This window comes from Pecten maximus, chromosome 1 (genome assembly GCF_902652985.1).
Source record: "Pecten maximus chromosome 1, xPecMax1.1, whole genome shotgun sequence".
NCBI lineage: Eukaryota > Metazoa > Mollusca > Bivalvia > Pectinida > Pectinidae > Pecten > Pecten maximus.
Genome location: NC_047015.1, coordinates 47,878,963 through 47,897,720, shown reverse-complemented (window position 1 = coordinate 47,897,720; position 18,758 = coordinate 47,878,963). Strand labels below are relative to the sequence as shown.

Here is an 18,758-nt window from a genome sequence, read left to right as displayed (position 1 = left end):
ATTTTCAATCAAACCTGATGTATTTTTTACTATTGTACTATAACATAACCCGCGACAGGACTGACTGATGCTAACCAAACCATACTAATATATATATATGTTTAATACAGCTATTCATAGGTACATTTTATACACTCCTGAATACACAGATGATACTAAAATCAAGGAAACGTCAATATCATCTCCTGTTGGAGTCGTCAAATCACATATATTTATTCAGTTGTAACATATGTCCGGTTCGACAAAATCCAGTGTAAAGTTTGTATTGGTCCATAAAGCATGTAGCTTGACGAGGGGTCCGCGATAACTCACGGACTTACAATGTACACGCTAGACCGGCAGCGAAATCTCAGGGAAGGATCCGAGGTGTGTGGTTCGACGCTCCCTACCCGTGTCGGTTTGTGTTTCGTGTTGTACGACGCTCCCTACCCGTGTCGGTTTGTGTTTCTCGGTAGGATGAGAAATGGGCTGGTCTGTGCTGTCGTGGTTGTGTCCTCGGACAAGACGATTCACCATAATTGCTCTGGATGGCATGAGACTGGACTGCCGTATGTTGTTTAGTGAGTTTATTACCAACTTATAAGGGGACCACCGCTTCAAAATGACTGTCCAACGAGAGATACTCAACAAACAAACAATCTCGACGAGATTAATTCTAAAACCAGAAAGGATAAGATAGTTTTGAACAAAGTTAAAGATGTTACATCCAAGACAAAAAAAGTAAAAATGATAGACAATTGTTAATTCTTCACGCTTATTACCATCCTCCAAAACTTTGGGCTTCCCTTTTTAGTTCTTAAATTAGAAAGTACACGTATTTTCATGCAAACTATAGTGCTTACCACTGAAGGGCTGCAGATTGTCAAAATTGGCAGCCATCCTTTCAATCTTTGGTCACACCTAGTTCCGTAAAATTATCTGCATGTACAATGCCTTGGTATCATTTTTGTTATGCCATAATGGTACCATCCTTTCTCTGTATTCTCACAAAAAAAACTGATTAAGGACGCTTTGTCGCGGAAAATCTAAATAAATATAAGCACCAGTTACTAGAAAGGTAGCATGTATTACAAGCAAATAACACACGAAAACAACATGTAGTAAACAAGTTCATGTTGTTGTCATACAAGTATATTTACATTCTGAGTGTTGATATTTATATGAACATACCAGGTAAAAAAACATTTGACCATGAAAACACTGTGAATACAGTATGAAAATGTCATTTTACTTGCTGATTTTCGACACCATGCATCAGTTAGATATTTATACATCAGATTATTAGCTCGCGTTTCGTTTCCTTAAATTTTGCTTTTGTCATCTATTCACATAAAATCAATCTAAATTTACACGAATTATTATATTTGATGTTAGTTATGTTATTTGATGTCTTTTTGTTTTCAATAAACAAAACAAAAACGACTGGAAACTGCGGAAGGACACGGTAAACGATGGCATGGTGAATTGGCGGGATCACCGACTGTCCTATTAATTTTGAATCTTTTAGTATATAGCTATTAAAAAAAAAAGTTCTTTGTGTTTTGATTCCAAATCACCCTAATTCAATATATGAATTGAACGGAATTTTTCATTTTCATTGTGGCTATGAATAGCAGTAATTATCTTCATACCTGAGGTTAACGTGCACCACCGGATATGAAGATACCTACTGTTATTTAAAGCCGCAATGAAAATGAAAACAATCCATTCAATCACTATAGATCAAGCTGATTTCCAATATTGGTCACAGGATGAAAACATATATGGCATATTGTATATGACAGAGATAATTTGATGAAAATCTATTTGATGTTAATCACGATATGAATCGCATACGGTATATTTTATAGACCTGCAGCCTCCACTTCCCATGCATAGAAGGCTGTCTTTCAGACAATTGTTGGTGAACACATAGAGATTTGCTTGGCAAGTTATTCTAATCCGTAATCGTCTAAAACATCTTGTATTTTTAACTTTACATTCAATAATTGATAAACAAGAAATATCAACTCATATTAATCACATGTAGTTATTGGCCCTGATGAAACTGTGCGAGGGGTATAATTGTGGAACCCGGGGTACCCGGACAAAAACACACGTGGTCGGTCAGGTGATCACATACTGTGACCTTTTCTTGTCCGAACGGGAATCGAACCCCGGTCGTCTATCTGCCTCGACCTTCTCCGCTATCTTCCCTACGTGTTATGTTATCAGTGATTTAGGAAGCTATGTAGGATTATTGTCGGGAAATATAAAATAAATCTGTTTAAAATTTGTCAGAGAGAGGAAATTGAAACCCTACAGATCATATCAGATTTCTAACTAGCACATGTGTGTATATATACAGAGACAGTAAATGTAGGTCGGTTATCTGTGACATGCACAACACTAAGTTATACATGTGTAGTATGAAACCAGACCGGTGTGTAAAGCTCGCCAGACTAGAAAACTACCTTCCTAACGGGTGCTAACATGCTAGCAAACTAGCATATTAGGAACCTATGTAATACATGGAGCGACGTTATAAATAGGTTCGGCTACTTGAACTTCGTTCAAAACGCCTGCTACGATATTGGAATAGACACCATACACAACGACCATTATCGTCCCCTAACAGCTGTCACAAGACATCTGGACAAAACTGCCCCACGAGGCATGCGAGACACAGGAGTTTAGACCAGCCACACGAATAAGTCATGGCGTCCTCTCTAGGTGGAAATACCCGGATCCCTAAGAGAAACAGATCTGGTAAGTATCGGCGGTAAATGACTGTTGTTGTGTGATTTTGTTGATGTTATTCTGTATGACTGTTGATTGAAAACCTGTCCTTAACCATTATGGATATGACGACACCAGTATTTAACAGAAATCAGACGTCTTCACCATTTCTGATTTTGCTTGCCAGAGCATGGATTGTTGAACTGATATATGAGGCAAAAAAGATTTTACGTTCAACATAATAACGAAATTGTCAAGGAAGTTGTTGAACAGGAAGATGTAATAAATTCAACTCACATTAAAACATATAGGAAATTGAAAGTAGAAGAAAATGTGGAAATCCCAAAGTGCCCATTGGAATGTGTGGACCTGCTTTGTGACAGTATCTAGCAGCTATCAGATCACCGGACTACAAATCATTGGCCTATACCCGAACAAGGATTGTACATATACACATATATACAGTGGTGTTTGGTCACTTCACGTATGTCATTGAAACTTCAGGTTTCATCCATGTAACACAATTTATGCAATGTATACACCTACCCTGACAATTATGTATGAGTCATATGTTTAAAATAAATTCAAAGACGTCTCGGCCGATATACTTCATTATATATTTCTTTGTAACGTATTCTCCATTGATGTTCAAGCATTTTACATAAAAAGCTCTTAGCATGTATTCAATACAAGGACAAAACAGGTGCATCTGGTATGGCGTTTTTCACATTTTCCTTACACGAATATCTCAGAATTTTTATTTTGTATTATTGTAGACATGAATTAAGTGTGTATAACATTTTACATATGCAAGTATTATATCAGTGTTATTTCAAAGAGTAGTGCATTTTATGGTAATTGAGTAAATATTGTGCAGTGTATATTTTAGTGGCATCTGTAACTTTTCTAGTCCAGTGTATACTTATCCCGATGTAGTATTTTATGTTTTGTAATCACACCATAGCTATTTTAGTGCAGATAAGTTACTGAATTGTACTTTGTTACATTTTAATACTTCGGTGCGATTCAGTAAAATCTTGGTATTATTTGAGTGCAGTATTGTTACTTTTGTACAACATATTTACTTAAGTAATACATATAATTACTGAATCTTTATTACAATATAGTTACGCTAGTACAAAATACAGTTACTTTAGTACAATACAACTAAGTTACTTTAGTACGATGCAGTTACTTTAATTCAATACTACTTTTGTGCAAACGTTGCTGTATTGCAATACAGCTAGTTTAGTACAATATATAGCTTCTTTAATACAATATTTTTAATTTAGCTCAATATACTTTAGTACAATACAGTTACTTTAGTACAATACAGTTACTTTAGTACAATACAGTTACTTTAGTACAATACAGTTGATTTAGCTCAATATATTTACTTTAGTACAATATAAATGTGGTTACTTTAGTAATCGGGTTGCTTTCGTACAATATAGTTAATTCAGTAATGTAGTTGCTTTAATACAATATAGTTACGTTAAAACAATGCAGTTGTTTTAATTCAAAATATTTTAGTACAGTGTGTTTGATTTAGATCAGCGTAATGATACGTATCTCATTTTGTAGTTTTCTCTTGTTTCCCGTTCCTGTCGTGTTGAAGTGCTTGTGTATGTAATAGAGCGAGCGATGAAAGAGATATGTTAGTAAATAGTGACCGGCCATTTATATTTTACACTCTAAGCATTTCCGTAATGAAATATTATATACTGAAATATTTATATACACTTTAATATGATATACATTGTATTATTAAAGTGAAGAAAATGTCCCATAAAATTACAGATGAAAGTGTAACAAGTAGAAATGTAACAAATAAAAAGTATTTTACTAGAAGGTCCCATATGGTACGCATTTTACATATCATTGCAGTCTCACAGCATCCATAGATCGTCGCAAACTAATGATGATATTCCCCTATAATTGGTAATATTCGTGGAGGATTTAGTTTCGCTATGTTCGCGGTCACTGATTATACCGTAAAAATGAATAACCCGCGAATATTTCTATATACAAAATATGTTGTATACGTGTTTCACTGTAGAATATTTATATATACAAACAAAAGCTGTATACATGTTTCATTGTAGAATATTTATATATACAAACAAATGTTGTATAAGCGTTTCACTGCAAACTATTTATATATACAAACAAATGTTGTATAAGTGTTCACTGTAGAATATTTATATATACAAACAAATGTTGTATAAGCGTTTCACTGTAGAATATTTATATATACAAACAAATGTTATATAAGCGTTTCACTGCAGAATATGAATAACGCGAACTAGGTCCGACTGGAATAACAGCGAATATTACCCCCGTGAAACTGATCTGACTATTTATAAACTCTGTTTTACCTGTCTAAAACCATCGTCGTATTTCTATGACACAACATGTTCTAACGCAATACCTGCCTGTAGCTGCTGTTATCTGTATTACAATCTGTTTTTCAACGACACGTAACAAGGTTTATGCTGATTATTTCAACACGCAAACTCTGGTTGACGTGATAAAGTTTCATTCAGGTCTTATTCAAACTCTCTGTTTGTCCTTCAAGTAAGGATCAAGGTCAAAGTACAATGCTACGTTCTATGTGTGTCTAGTCGGGAACATTATCTGATCACAAATTTGTCAATATCTTCTACAGGATGTGACAGGTACATAAAAGGGTCTATTGTTAAATCCACTTAGGTTTAGAAATGTCGTTGAATATTTTAATTTTCACATTGAAAAATTTCAAGTGAAATTGTTCGTCAATATTATTAAAAAAATGTTATTGATAAGGACTTACTAAGATCATCTCCAAATACTAGATATAGCAATCATAATCGATAGTCTGTTTAGAAATGCGATATATTGTATACTAAATACAATATTTATCTATAATCTGCTAAATATGATCATCATAATCTATAGTCTGTTTAGAAATGCGATATATTTATACTAAATACAATATTTATCTATAATCTGCTAAATATGATCATCATAATCTATAGTCTGCTTATTTTTCGACAACTTTATACCAAATATGAAATTAAATTACATGTATATGTGTAAAAATACAATATGTTCATACTAATTATATGAAACTTAATATATAGCATGTCTACAAATACGACATACTATATACTAGATATAATAATCCTTATCTATAGTCTGTTTAGTAATGGCGATATGTTATGATAAATATAATAATCAAGATATATGATATTCCAGATATTTCAGTTGAGAAATCTATCCCATTTCATGATACATGTGACGGTGGAGTATATGTTATAGGTCACACCGATAAAGGAGATGATTTGTGATAAGATATCAATAGACAGGCTTGTATACGTCTGGCTATAATCTCTTGTTATCTAGACATCACACATTACATGGCACTGTGAGGTGTTCAGAGTACATGGGACTGGTTAGAGTCTAACGGCCCGGGATTAAATGGACGCGTTCGTCTGTAAATAATTAAAACCAATTCAGTTTGATATATTTTGTAAACAATAAAGTAAAACTTGGCAAAATCAACACCTCCATAAAATTCTTAATTTGGTTAATCTGTTTCTATAGTATAACCATATCTATTTGCTTATTCTATAATACCATGAAGATATATATCATATATTAGTATATACAATATTATATATATTATATAGATAATCACCATGTACAGAATAGTCGTAGACATACATAGCAAATACCTTCTACAGAATAGTCGTTATTCATATAAAATACATCGTACACAGTAATCGACATTTATAGAAAAGTACCTTCTATAGACCAGTCATTATCTATAGAAAATACCATCTACCAAATAGCCGGCATTTATAGAAAATACCATCTACAAAATAGCCAGTATTTATAGAAAATACCTTCTACCAAATAGACGCGATTTATCAAAAAATGCCACAAAGTGGCCATTTATATGTAACTTGTTCTAAATAATCTTCATATGTAGAAATTATCTTGTACAGAATAGTCATTATTATCGAAATATACGTTGCACAAGAAGTCGCCATTTATAGAAAATATTTTGTACAGAAGAGTCATTTCTTAAGTACCTTATCCACTAATTATATGAAGAAGTCACCCACGTACCTATAGTGTATTGTCACATTGTACACTGTAAGTACATGTATTGTATTTGTATGTATACAGTTACCAAATATAATATACTTTAGTACTTCCTATATAGTATATATGTATATATATATATCAAAAAGTGTTGAAGGTGACAGAATGCAAGTAATGTATATAAAAAAATAGTAATTAACAATCCAAGGCGTTACATATAACGTCTTGGATTGACAATTACTATTTTTTGATATACATATATACTGAAACGAAAAAGAAACGCAACTTCAAATTGTAGGTTTAATAAAATAATACTTGTGAGCATTATGTTTAAATTTCATATGTAATAGTTAATATTGAATATTGATGTAACATCCTTTAAATGTTTAGAGATTTTTAAGAACAGGTCACTTTGCTAGAAGGTCATGATTGGTAGTACCCTACGTGAATCCAAGTTGAAATGGCAGCAGTTTTGAAACCGTGCCCTAATATCGTGTGTGTCCTCCTCGAACAGTTATCACATCTCTAATTCTTTGTTGCATTGAGTTCATCAGGGCATTGACTTTCCGTATTGGAATGTTATTCCATTCTTGGACGAGTGCATTTGCTAACTGAGGGAGGGTATTTGGGGGGTTACGGCGATTTCGAATTCTTCTGTCTAATTCATCCCACAAATGCTCGATTGGGGACAGGTCGGGGCTATATGGAGGCCAATCTATAGGAACAATGTTCTGTGTCGCAAGAAAGTCTCTACAGACTCTTGCAACGTGTGGTCTCGCGTTATCTTGCTGAAAGGTTAGATGATGCTGCCTAACAAACGGCACAACATGGGGCCTAAGGATCTCATCCCGATAGCGTACGGCCGTTAAATTCCCATTGACTATCACCAAAGGCGTCTTCAAACCATGGGAGATTCCCGCCCAAACCATAACTGATCCACCCCCAAATCGGTCGTGTTCCAAAACACAGGCGTCAGCAAAACGTTCGCCTCGACGCCGGTACACACGTTGACGGCCATCTGCTCGAAATAACGTGAATCGAGATTCATCGGTGAAGAGCATAGACCTCCAACGTCTCATAGGAAAACGTCTGGGCATATGTGCCGTTGCCCATTGCATACGACGTGCTCGACGTTGCGGTGTTAGTGGTAAACCAACGTACTGTCGCCTTGCACGCAAATTAGCCTCACGCAGTCTGTTGATCACTGTTTGGGGATGAATTCGACGGTTATGATTACCAATCGTATTCCTTGCCGTTTCAGCGGCCGTTAATCTCCTGTTACGCAGGTGTGCCAACCTAAGAACCCGGTCTTGACGTCGCGACGTTACGCGTGGACGTCCTGATCTCGGATGGTCATCGACTCTTCCTGTTGCGTTAAGACGTGAAACTAATCGACTAATAGTCGATTTGTGAACTCTGAATTGTCGAGCGACGTGAAGTTGCGTGTTCCCTGCCAGAAGCATCGCTATAGCACGTCCTCTATCAACCTTTGATAACCGTGGCATAATTGTAAAAGGAATTATTGTTTGCAAAAGTATTGGCGATGATGTGGCTCAATGTTAGTGATGAATTGATACTGGTTTGAATGAAAAAAGAACGCATATGTTTGTACAGGCACGGTTTTTTATGTTTTTACCGCGCCGGAAGTGCATAGGTCTCTAGTCACACTTGGGTGATTTTGAAGATTGGTATGGGTGTTAGGCAGGGTGCATGTTTATTTCCGCGATTTTTATACAGATATGTATATTTAATACAAAATTAATCACAATTTTCCATGTTGCGTTTCTTTTTCGTTTCAGTATATAACACCTGACAAGCCCATAGCCAATTTTCATACTAGATTTTATCAAGTTATTTAAGCTGATCAAAGACGTAAACAGACCGATAGAGCTGCATATACACACATAGCCGAAATATTTGGCTTTAATTATTTTTCCATTTACAGCTTATCTATCGTCTGTTCAGTACTGTACATTTAAACGCCTGTAAAATCACACTGACACCAACCCAAACTACCATCCCATTCAATGTTAAAATGCCAAACGACAATTACAACATGTTGATATTGCCACACAACAAAAGCAGTATGGATTGAGTGTATATAAACAGGAAATACACGTTACAATGTACTAGTGTCCCATTGTACAAAGATATGGTTTGTCTAACATGACTCTATTTTCTCAAATCAGTGACGAATTAAATCGTCGATGTTGTAATGTTTAAAACCGATATAAATGTTTTGGTTTTTTTCCATGAAAATGTTCAACAAGAAATACGTTATGAGTTATCATTTACGAGTAATTTTATTCTTTACAATCATATATAAAATTAAATGTCCATTGAAAATGATTCTGAACTCATTTATGATATACGAGCCTCGTATTGAAGGAGGTACTCAAGGATGTTCTTTTTAAGTCCTACTATTCTCTGGCTATATAGGGTAGTGTACCCAAGGACTGGTCTCATTTGGTTAGTTTATATTGACAAGGTAGCACTTTAAAGTAAACTAGACAAGCGCTTTTGCAAAATGGACAAAATCGTTTAAAGAGCTGTGATCCAATATTTGCATAAAAAAAGGTTTAATACCTAAGGCTATCCATAATGATATGGTAGCAACACAACGGAAAGATGCCCCTTCATGTGCTACAGTGAAAAGTTGGGTGGCGGAATTTAAGCGCGGCGGACAGAGCCTTGAGGATGATCCCCGTCCAGGAAGGACTGTCAATGTTGCAACCCCACAAATTGTTAATAAAGTTCATGATATTGTTATGACTGACAGATGAGTCACAGAAAGATTACCAACAGAGTTGGCATTTCACAGGAAAGAGTAACTTCCATTCTAACCGAGGATCTTGCAATGAGAAAGCTTTCAGCCCGATGGGTACCATGACTTCTGACTGTTGGTCAGAAGTACACCAGGCGCACATTATCACGTGCTAATCTTAACCTTTTTGAAAAAGATTCTGCCAACTTTCTTCAGAGATTGGTCACTATGGATGAAACATGGGCCCATCATTTTACCCCAGAGGCCAAACAACAATCGAAGTAATTGAAGCACCCTTGCTCTCCCCGCCAAAGAAGACAAAGACTGTTCAGCTGGGAAGGTTATGGCCTTAGTTTTCTGAGATGCAGATGGTATTCTGCTAATAGATTATCTCCAAACGGGACAACTAATCAATAACACATACTATGCTTCACTTCTGAGCCAGTTACGCGGAAAGCTCACTAAAAATGTGTTATTCCATCCGGACAAAGCTCCTGTTCACAAGTCTATCATTGTCATGGCTGCCATTCACGATTGTGGCTTTAAATTGATTGAGCATCCGCCTTATTCACCTGATCTCGCTCCATCTGACTTCCATCTATTTCCAAAACCGAAAACAGCTATTTCAGGCACCCACTTTTCAGTCAAGATGAGGCTCACAACATATCAAGCATCCCTCGTACAATATGTTTATGTATATCTGTCATTGTTTATTTTGAAAATGTGTAGATAGAATTATTTACTTAAAGACAGATTTTGAGAAAAGGTAAAAAAAACAAAAGTAACCATTATTAGTTCTCTCGCATCAAATTAGCCCTGAATATTCCATTAACACATTAATGGAATCGTCAAGATCCCATGGTAAAATTTTAGTGCGATAATCTCCACCTAAAATTCTTATTTTAATTTTCATTTCACTACAATTTTTTTTATATTGTAGCTACTTAGATTTTCATTCCTTATTTTAATTAATGTGTCCGAAAATATATTTCAGATTATTCTACGTGTAGGATCAAAATTTTGCGAGTTTATTTTAAGTAACCGTTAATTGTAAGTGCGTCATATTTTATATGCATATATATCCACTATAGTAATGTAAATATCTGGGGAGTCATTTCTTCTAAGGTACTTACCATGTGTGTGAGGTCCAGTATGTCTGATGTTTAATCAGGTTGCACAGTTGTTGTGATGGTGTATTTATTCGTTGGTTACTGATATTTGCTTTCATTATTTTAGAACTTATGGAGTTCATTCGTCTTGATTCTCCTGATGCCAAAGAAATATTGCGTGAGTCTCAGCGAACAAACCTGGTAGAAAAAAACACTGAGAGGATATACCGAACAATCTCAATGTGCTTGGTCCGGAACACTGAACTAGCCAGACGATATGAGAGAAGAAGGAAAGCGCTGAGGGACCAGGTACACAAGATCGCTTCCATCCTCAGGTGTCATTAACAACTTCATTATTCAATCATTTCAAGAAGAAACAGAAAAAGTGACAGGATAAATTTGTATGTCATTTGTAATATAAATTCAAAAAAATAAAAGCAACAATTTCTTATTTATGCATGTATTAATTGAAAGAGAAACTAATTAGATCAGTTATTTTACAGGGTAGGAAACCAAAGGAATTGGAGGACAGATTATTGTTTGCTGAAGATTCTTGGCAGGGGATTCAGAAAATCTGCAGGTCGGGACCAAATTGTGAAAAAGCCAGAAACGTTCTAGGAGACAGCCAATTCGGTCTGCATTTAAGCAGAAACTATGACGTACTGTTAAGATACACTGCATGTGCAAACGCCGACGGAATAAGATTCCTTCTTGTCTTTAAGGTAAGATATTTAATCTTGCTTGTATCATGCATGTTCATTGGCTTAAAATTTTATGTGATCAGCACATAACGTAAAAAAAGCCTTGAATTCTCTGATACAAAAGCGTAATGATTTATAAGAGAAAATAATCCATCAATAAAAGCGCATTTTCACAGGGGTTGTGTAGAGTTGATTGAATTATAAGGATTAACTTGAATGAATAGTTATGTTATGGAGCTATAACATAACAACTGAGAGGACTATCAGCATAACCCGCGATTGGTTTGATTAGAGTACGCTTCGTAATATAAGAATATATTGAAGTAAATCCTTAAATAACTTTGATGTCGTTAACATGAACTTACGTTTCCAGTCCATGCGGTTGCAAATTGTTGTTTTTATTTGTGTTCTTTCAAGATCACGAAACTGGATTTTCATTTAACTATGTAACGGAATGACACACTGCTATTTTTTTCCTGTTAGGCTATGTTCGGAAAAGTGAAATCCGTCACACCAAATTTGACTAATGATCAGTGCAGTATCGAACCAACGCCCAACTACGATACACACATATCCGTAACTAAACCAGATGCGGACATGGGGATATGCGATGCGCAAGATAATAACTTCGTAAGTATTGGTAAATATTAACACAGTGTGGAATAACAGTTTCTAAGTTAGATATCTAATATACACATTTGATGCAGCATCTGTATTAATTGGGTTGTCATATAATAACATACACGTCTATGTTTCTCAAGGTGACAACTTGATTTCAATTAAATGCATTTAGTCACTTCCACTATCTGAGGATCTCTGCTTAATGAGTGCCCAGGTTCCCGATAACATTAAAACCAGATCAGATATGACCAGCATATTCATATTTCAAATCAGTAAGAATAAGCTGGTTAAGCAAAATTAACGTTTGGACATCGTTTACGCAAGGGGTCGCGGTGGCCGAGTGGTTAAGGTAGCCCGACACTTTATCACTAGCCCTTCACCTCTTGGTTGCGAGTTCGAAACCTACGTGGGGCAGTTGCCAGGTACTGACTGTAGGCCGGTGGTTTTTCTCTGGGTACTCCGGCTTTCCTCCACCTCCAAAACCTGGCACGTCCTTAAATGACCCTGGCTGTTAATAGGACGTTAAACAAAAACAAACAAACAAATCGTTTACGCAAAGGGAAAAGCCTTTGGATAGCATGGATAGTCAATGTCGAGTAAACGAAGAAAACATCATGCGTTTTGTAGTTTTGTATTTGATTAATTTTTATTCATTTTTAAGTGAATGTACAAAAGACAAAAGTAAATATCACCTTCAAATGTTAACACGATAGCTGCATATTGTGGTTAAAAATGAATTCAGTGAAATATTTAAGCTTATTTCTGTAATTTTGCAGGCATACCTGTATGAATATGACGAGGAAACTACACTACCTAGTATGTCACCGTCACAGATACTACCATTTGCTGTCATTAGCCTTGAAAGAACAGCAGAGAAAATCATTGGACCTCTGCGAACACCGTGGCCAAAACTGAGAAAAAAGAGGCAATCCTCATTTAATCCTACGTTAAAACAACAAATCAGCGAGGAGACACATTCTCCGCCTGTTTCTAATATGGAAGTCCCTTCTAAGGCCAATTTGACATCAACTGCGCTTACGGGAAAAGTTGACACTTCCATGGAGATTACTGATAATTGTGCAAAGAAAGATAGCATTAAGAAAGAAACATTATTTTTGAATGATATACCTACTTCGATATCTAATGGGAAACAGAAGTTACGCCTGGGCACAGCCCGGCGATCAGCCAGGACGGTAATCGGTAAGAGGACAAAATCGGTGGGAGGGAATGAAAATATGCAACATGACTACGAGGAGGAAACAGATTTACAATACACAGAATATTTGTGGGATCCGTTCCTTGAACCAAGGTCTTCGGACAACACAAACGTGTATATGGAAAGTGAAGTATCGCCTCAAAGCCAGAAGGAAAAATCGCCTGAAAACCAGGATGGAAAATCGCTTCAAAACCAGAATGGTTCTCTGCACGATACAGAAACTACATCAGATAAAACCCTAATTATTCAGCGATTAAAAGAAATAGAAAAAGAAATTCATACAAAACAAAAAAAACTTCGAGAACTGCGGCTAAGTCGAAGTACTTCAATGAGGTCAGGAGATTCAATAACATCTGAAGAGGGTTCATGGGTAGATGACGTCGTTAGCGACAATATCACACTGTCACCAAAAAGAGTGGAGTCATGCGATGACAGGAATCAACCATTAGACCTTAGCAAAGCATGTACAATAACATATAAAAAAGAGAATAAAGATGCAAAAACGATGTCTACGAAAATCGTCAACAACCAATCGCAAGGCAACGACTCAATAATTGATCCAGAAAATAGAAACCAACAAAGTGCATATGCTGAAGCAAGCCGCGAACAGAAAGAAATGTCACAGTTACGAACGTCAATTATTGAAAGCGAAGCACATAATTCCGCGGAGGAGAAAGGTAAATTACAACTGAAACTCACAATTGGTTCAGATAATCGTAATTGTGACCCCGATCGTGATACCCCTACACCAACATTGGACGAACCACAAGACATGTATTGGATGCACACTGAACTCCCAGATTCTCAGTGTAGTAGCAACAGATGCAATGGTGCTGCTAAAGAATCTACGGAGGTAAAAGAATTTTATACGGGAGCAAAGGAAAACATACAAAAACATAATTTGGTACCTGTCAATGGTCAAGGTCCTGAATATGATACAAACAGGTATCGAATAGATGAAAGCATGCAATCTTCCTCAAAGAAATGTTCAAGTTTCTATGAAAGTTATATCAGGAAAAAGAAACAAACAATGGGCGATCGTTTCAAACTCGATGAAAAACCAGACATATCTATTGATATTTCCCGACATGACCTCACTAGCAAAAGTGATGTGATAATGGCAAGTCTTTCAGATAATGTGAACACCGATATGAATCCTGTATCTGTTGAAAAACCTTCTGTGTCAGAAATGGATGACCAACAAGTGAAAAGAGAGCTATCAAGCAACACAACATGTCTTTCTTCTCAGTTAAGTTTGCTTCCTTTTCCAAACAACTGCATGACTCTAAATCGAAGAGATCCCAGGGCTCAAAAGCGTTCAACATTAGATACAGAATCCAACCATGATAACGTGTCAGTTCCCCAAACAAATGACAAAGACATAGCACAAGTAAGCAATAAAAATGAAGCTTCTGTCACTAAAGATGATCATGGAGATGATCCTGAATATCATCAGGATAAATCTGACAGTACAAATCCAATCAAGCTCATGTCAGACAAAGTAGATTGCTCCGAAGCACAACACGAGTCTGATAGTGACAGTAAACATTCCATTCTTGCTTGTTCGACATCCGATACTCACAGTTCTTCTTCTTGTGACGAAAACTCTATACCGCATTCGAATGTAATGCAGGTCGATACAGAAGCAAAGAGTCGTCAATCACCTTCTAGAAACCATGGAGATAAAGCAATCGATCCAGTTACGGTATCAAACACTCCGTCCAAAAACTTGTCTTCAGAGGTTGAAAAAGTCTTACAGGGCCTGGGCAATGCTATCAAAGTGATTCAGAAAAAGGTCGCGGAATCTGACGACAATAAGAGTTCATCAGGCACGAATTCTCAAAGTGACGAGGAAATGGAAGTTGACAAATCACAAATAGCAACAATCACTCATGAAGATCAACAAGCGATTTCTACAATTGTCACCGATCGAGTAGTTCGACAGAAGAACGATAGTGCAACTATGAAAACGCCAACAGTGATAGAAGTCACTTGCATAAATATGCAGAAGGACATCGTGGAAAAAAGAGCAGTTCATGACTTCGACTCATCTGTTGAAAATATCAAAAAAGTAAGCGATTTAGACATCGCCTCCCATGATGCGATCATGACAACTGAACAAACGGTCGAAAGCAGTATAACGCCCAACACTCACAACAAAAATGAACCCATTTTAAACATATCAGGTGTTGATATAGACACGTCCGAGAACTTGACCCCCGACGATTCCACACCAAAGCACCAAGGTTCTTCATCTTATATGCCGGATGATCGTTTAAATCCTGGTTGCTATATGTCGGATGCTTGTTCAAAATCTGGTTGTGAAATGGTTTCAAAAACCTTTTCTCGGGATGTTGAAGCTATCAAAGATAGCAAACCGATAACAGAACCACAATCTGCAGCATCCAGTGTGAAAATAGAAGTTACAGAATATGGTTTTGACGAGAAAGTGACGCAAATGGATAAAAACGTGGATAAAACTCCTCAAGAAGAACCAATCGCAAACAATGACCTGGACAATGACAGAACCACACAAACTGGATCAAGTGATTGGACTTTAAGTCAGGAAATTGAAAAAACGTTAGCCGAAATCAAGAATGAATCGTGTGTCCTATATCAATCATATTCACTTGTCAAAGAAAAGAGCTTTCAGGGAAAGGGAACAGAAACAATTACACATCAACTTGACAGATCAATGTCCGAACAAAGACATAGCTCTGACATAAACAGAAGTCGGAGCAAAAGTGTGACTGGTTCGGCTGCTTCTGATTCACATAAACAACACGAATACAGGCCGCGTGAAGTCTCCCCAATTCGGGATCCCTCGTTTGTCCCATTCCATCAAAAAGGCAAAATCCTAAGTGAATATTTCAAAGGTAGGCATAAACGCCTTGGTTTGAAATGGGTTGATAGAAGGCGATCACCAAGTGGTTTCAGGAAACGTGCTATTCAGAAAGCTAAAATAACGTTATATAAAAACTGTTCTTCGAAAGGACAATCAGACAGAACTCAGACTGAAACAACACGGGTTGTCAAAGCAGAAAAGAAAGATTTCGATGACGATGATCGGTCTTCGTGGAAAACAAACCATCCATACAGCAAACCTTATATCAGAAATTTCAGCAGAAACGTCACTGAACGAAAATTCCAAGAAAGGGGAGTAAGTTCTAGGTCAAGCAGGCATACAGAAACACCTTGGCATAGAACTGGAACAGTACATCCAGATAATTTGATAATAGATAGGCATGGTATGATCATTTCACTAGACTCGCCGAGCGACCGGTCTCGGTCGCGTCCTCGGAGTGACTCCAGATCTGATAGTAGAATGCGGGATGATTCGGTTTTTCATAGACGTCAATCTAGAAGAAGTTTCGAAGGACGCAGGGAGGTTACGAGTCATACCGATCCTCCAAGCTCAGAAGCTACTTTGTCAAGGGCCATGACGTCTCTTCTTAAAAGGATCTTGTTTGATGGACCACGAAATGACGGAAGTACTGAAGGTAAAATGGCAGACATGGTATTCGAAATGGTTAAGAAAAAAGTATCTGCAGGTGACCAAGATAAAGCTTATACGTTAGACAATGAAAACACGAACCTGAACAATACACAAGGTGTCAATGATTTGCCTGTAGATAATTTACCAGACCTCGTGACGCCTGATCGACCTGATCACTCGAAAGATCGGTCAAAGCGTCAGGAGAGATATTCAAACAACTGGGAGCGAAGAGAGGTATATGTTGACAGAAAACAATCAAGCAGCTGTGATAACCGGAAGTATTTTGATCAAAGACGAGGATCTAGTCAAACTGGAGAACAACGGGAAAGTCGTGGAGACCGACATTACGATAGGTCAGAAAACCGCTTCGATAGGAATGTTAGAAATGACAGCACAGATCATTTTGAGGACAGATTCGTTGGACGCGGTAGGGGATGGAGCAGAGGCCGTGGAAGATGGAATTCCCCAAGGGGCAACTTCAACAAACCATATACCCGGAGCAATTTTAACAATGATTACAACAAGCAACCATTTCAAAGAAAAGCGGAAAGGTATCCGTCGAGATCATTCAACTCCAATGCATCTCGATTAAAGACCGGAAGTGATTTTTCTTCTAGAAGATATTTTGACAGACCAGGTTTTAACAACAAACCGTATGACAGAAAGTTTGATAAATACTCATTCGACAGAAAATCTCTTCCGAGAGACCGGATCAAAGAGAGTAGCAGAAATTAAAGTCTTTTGATATATGTCAATGGACCACTATGTAAAAAATATCAAAGCATACACGATCAGTAAATTGTCTACGAGTAATGCTGTCATTTAACATATCACAGGTTTACAGCATGTCTCTTCTGCCATGAGTCATCTCAATTCAGTCGTATTTAGTGTACAGGTAAGGCATACTAGTATATTGTTAAATTTGAACGACCGTAATAAACTGTCCATTCAGAGGTCGATGAACCCATACCAAAATTAAAAATTAATTGAACCTACATCCGGAAATCTATTAAGCATCTTTTATCATAGCGTGATGGTGATTGGCTGTAAGCATTCCGTTTGTTAGAGTTATGGGGCCACTAAAGGGTGAAAACTATTACGAAAAGACACTTTATAATGTAAATGTATTGTATTAAGTCAAATTTTTAAAATTCAAATCAATCAGGCTAAAGAGATACTTTCGTAAGTGTTTGCAGCCAATAGGTGATACAGAGAACATGACGTTCTTTTAAATAATGTCATGGAATTTTATCGTTAGAAAACAATTCCACACGAAACATTTGTATATATATACGTCAATTGTCACCAGATGAAAGGTGGATAAACTAAGCATAGAATATAAGCATATTTAACGTCAGGGTGCCTTTGGCACCTGCCGTTATAGGCGTGGTGGGGAAATGTTGTTACTGACAGATCTCTTCCGGCTAACTATTCCTCTTTTCTGTCATACAAATGATATACATCCGCAGCCTAATATAGTTCCTATTTTGATAGCAATTATTGACACAATTTAAGTGATGTAAACCGTGTTTACTGCAATTATTTAAAATGAAATGTTAATGTTTGGTGTTCTAGACTATTTTAGTGTATAATTATTAACCTTTTTCCTCGTCAGTATATGCAATTTTGTTGGCGTAGTAATTCTGTCTCGATACTGCCTTGAAAACGAAAGTAGAAAAATCAGTTTGATCGTCGTGGAAATTTACATGCATTCACAGAGAAACTAGAAACAGAGTTCATATGCAGGAACATTTGATAGCTTAAAACCAATCCTATTTACGTAGTCAAATGCACCCGAGCATTCCACGAGATAACTTCAGCTGTCACGTGACTCTTCACTAGTCAGCCAAAATGGCGGATATGTCTACTGTAACTAAACCAACGACCGTTCGCAGTTTCATATTCATTTGTAAGTCGCTAGAATACGCAAGAAATATGACCAGGAATTGAGGGCAAGTTGTCACAAACAACATTGCCGTTTTTCGTGAAGATTTTATTAAATAAGGTTATTATTTGTTGTTTGAAAAGAATCTAATGATTATGA

General features: G+C 36.7%; 1 protein-coding gene across 1 annotated transcript; it reads left to right on the top strand.

The window, feature by feature from the left end:
- Nucleotides 1-2,393: 2,393 nt before the first annotated feature.
- On the top strand, nt 2,394-17,516 carry LOC117336308. The gene is made up of 5 exons (XM_033896799.1): nt 2,394-2,748; nt 10,808-10,989; nt 11,184-11,402; nt 11,865-12,011; nt 12,779-17,516. The coding sequence occupies exons 1-5, from the start codon at nt 2,697-2,699 to the stop codon at nt 17,447-17,449; spliced, it is 5,271 nt and encodes a 1,756-aa protein (XP_033752690.1). The 5' UTR covers nt 2,394-2,696; the 3' UTR covers nt 17,450-17,516.
- Nucleotides 17,517-18,758: the final 1,242 nt, after the last annotated feature.

Coding starts and splice junctions, on each gene's coding strand:
- LOC117336308 (XM_033896799.1), top strand. CDS start 2,697: ATGGCGTCCTCTCTAGGTGGAAATACCCGGATCCCTAAGAGAAACAGA. Junction 11,403..11,864: donor GATTCCTTCTTGTCTTTAAG/GTAAGATATTTA, acceptor TTTTCCTGTTAG/GCTATGTTCGGAAAAGTGAA. Junction 12,012..12,778: donor ATGCGCAAGATAATAACTTC/GTAAGTATTGGT, acceptor GTAATTTTGCAG/GCATACCTGTATGAATATGA.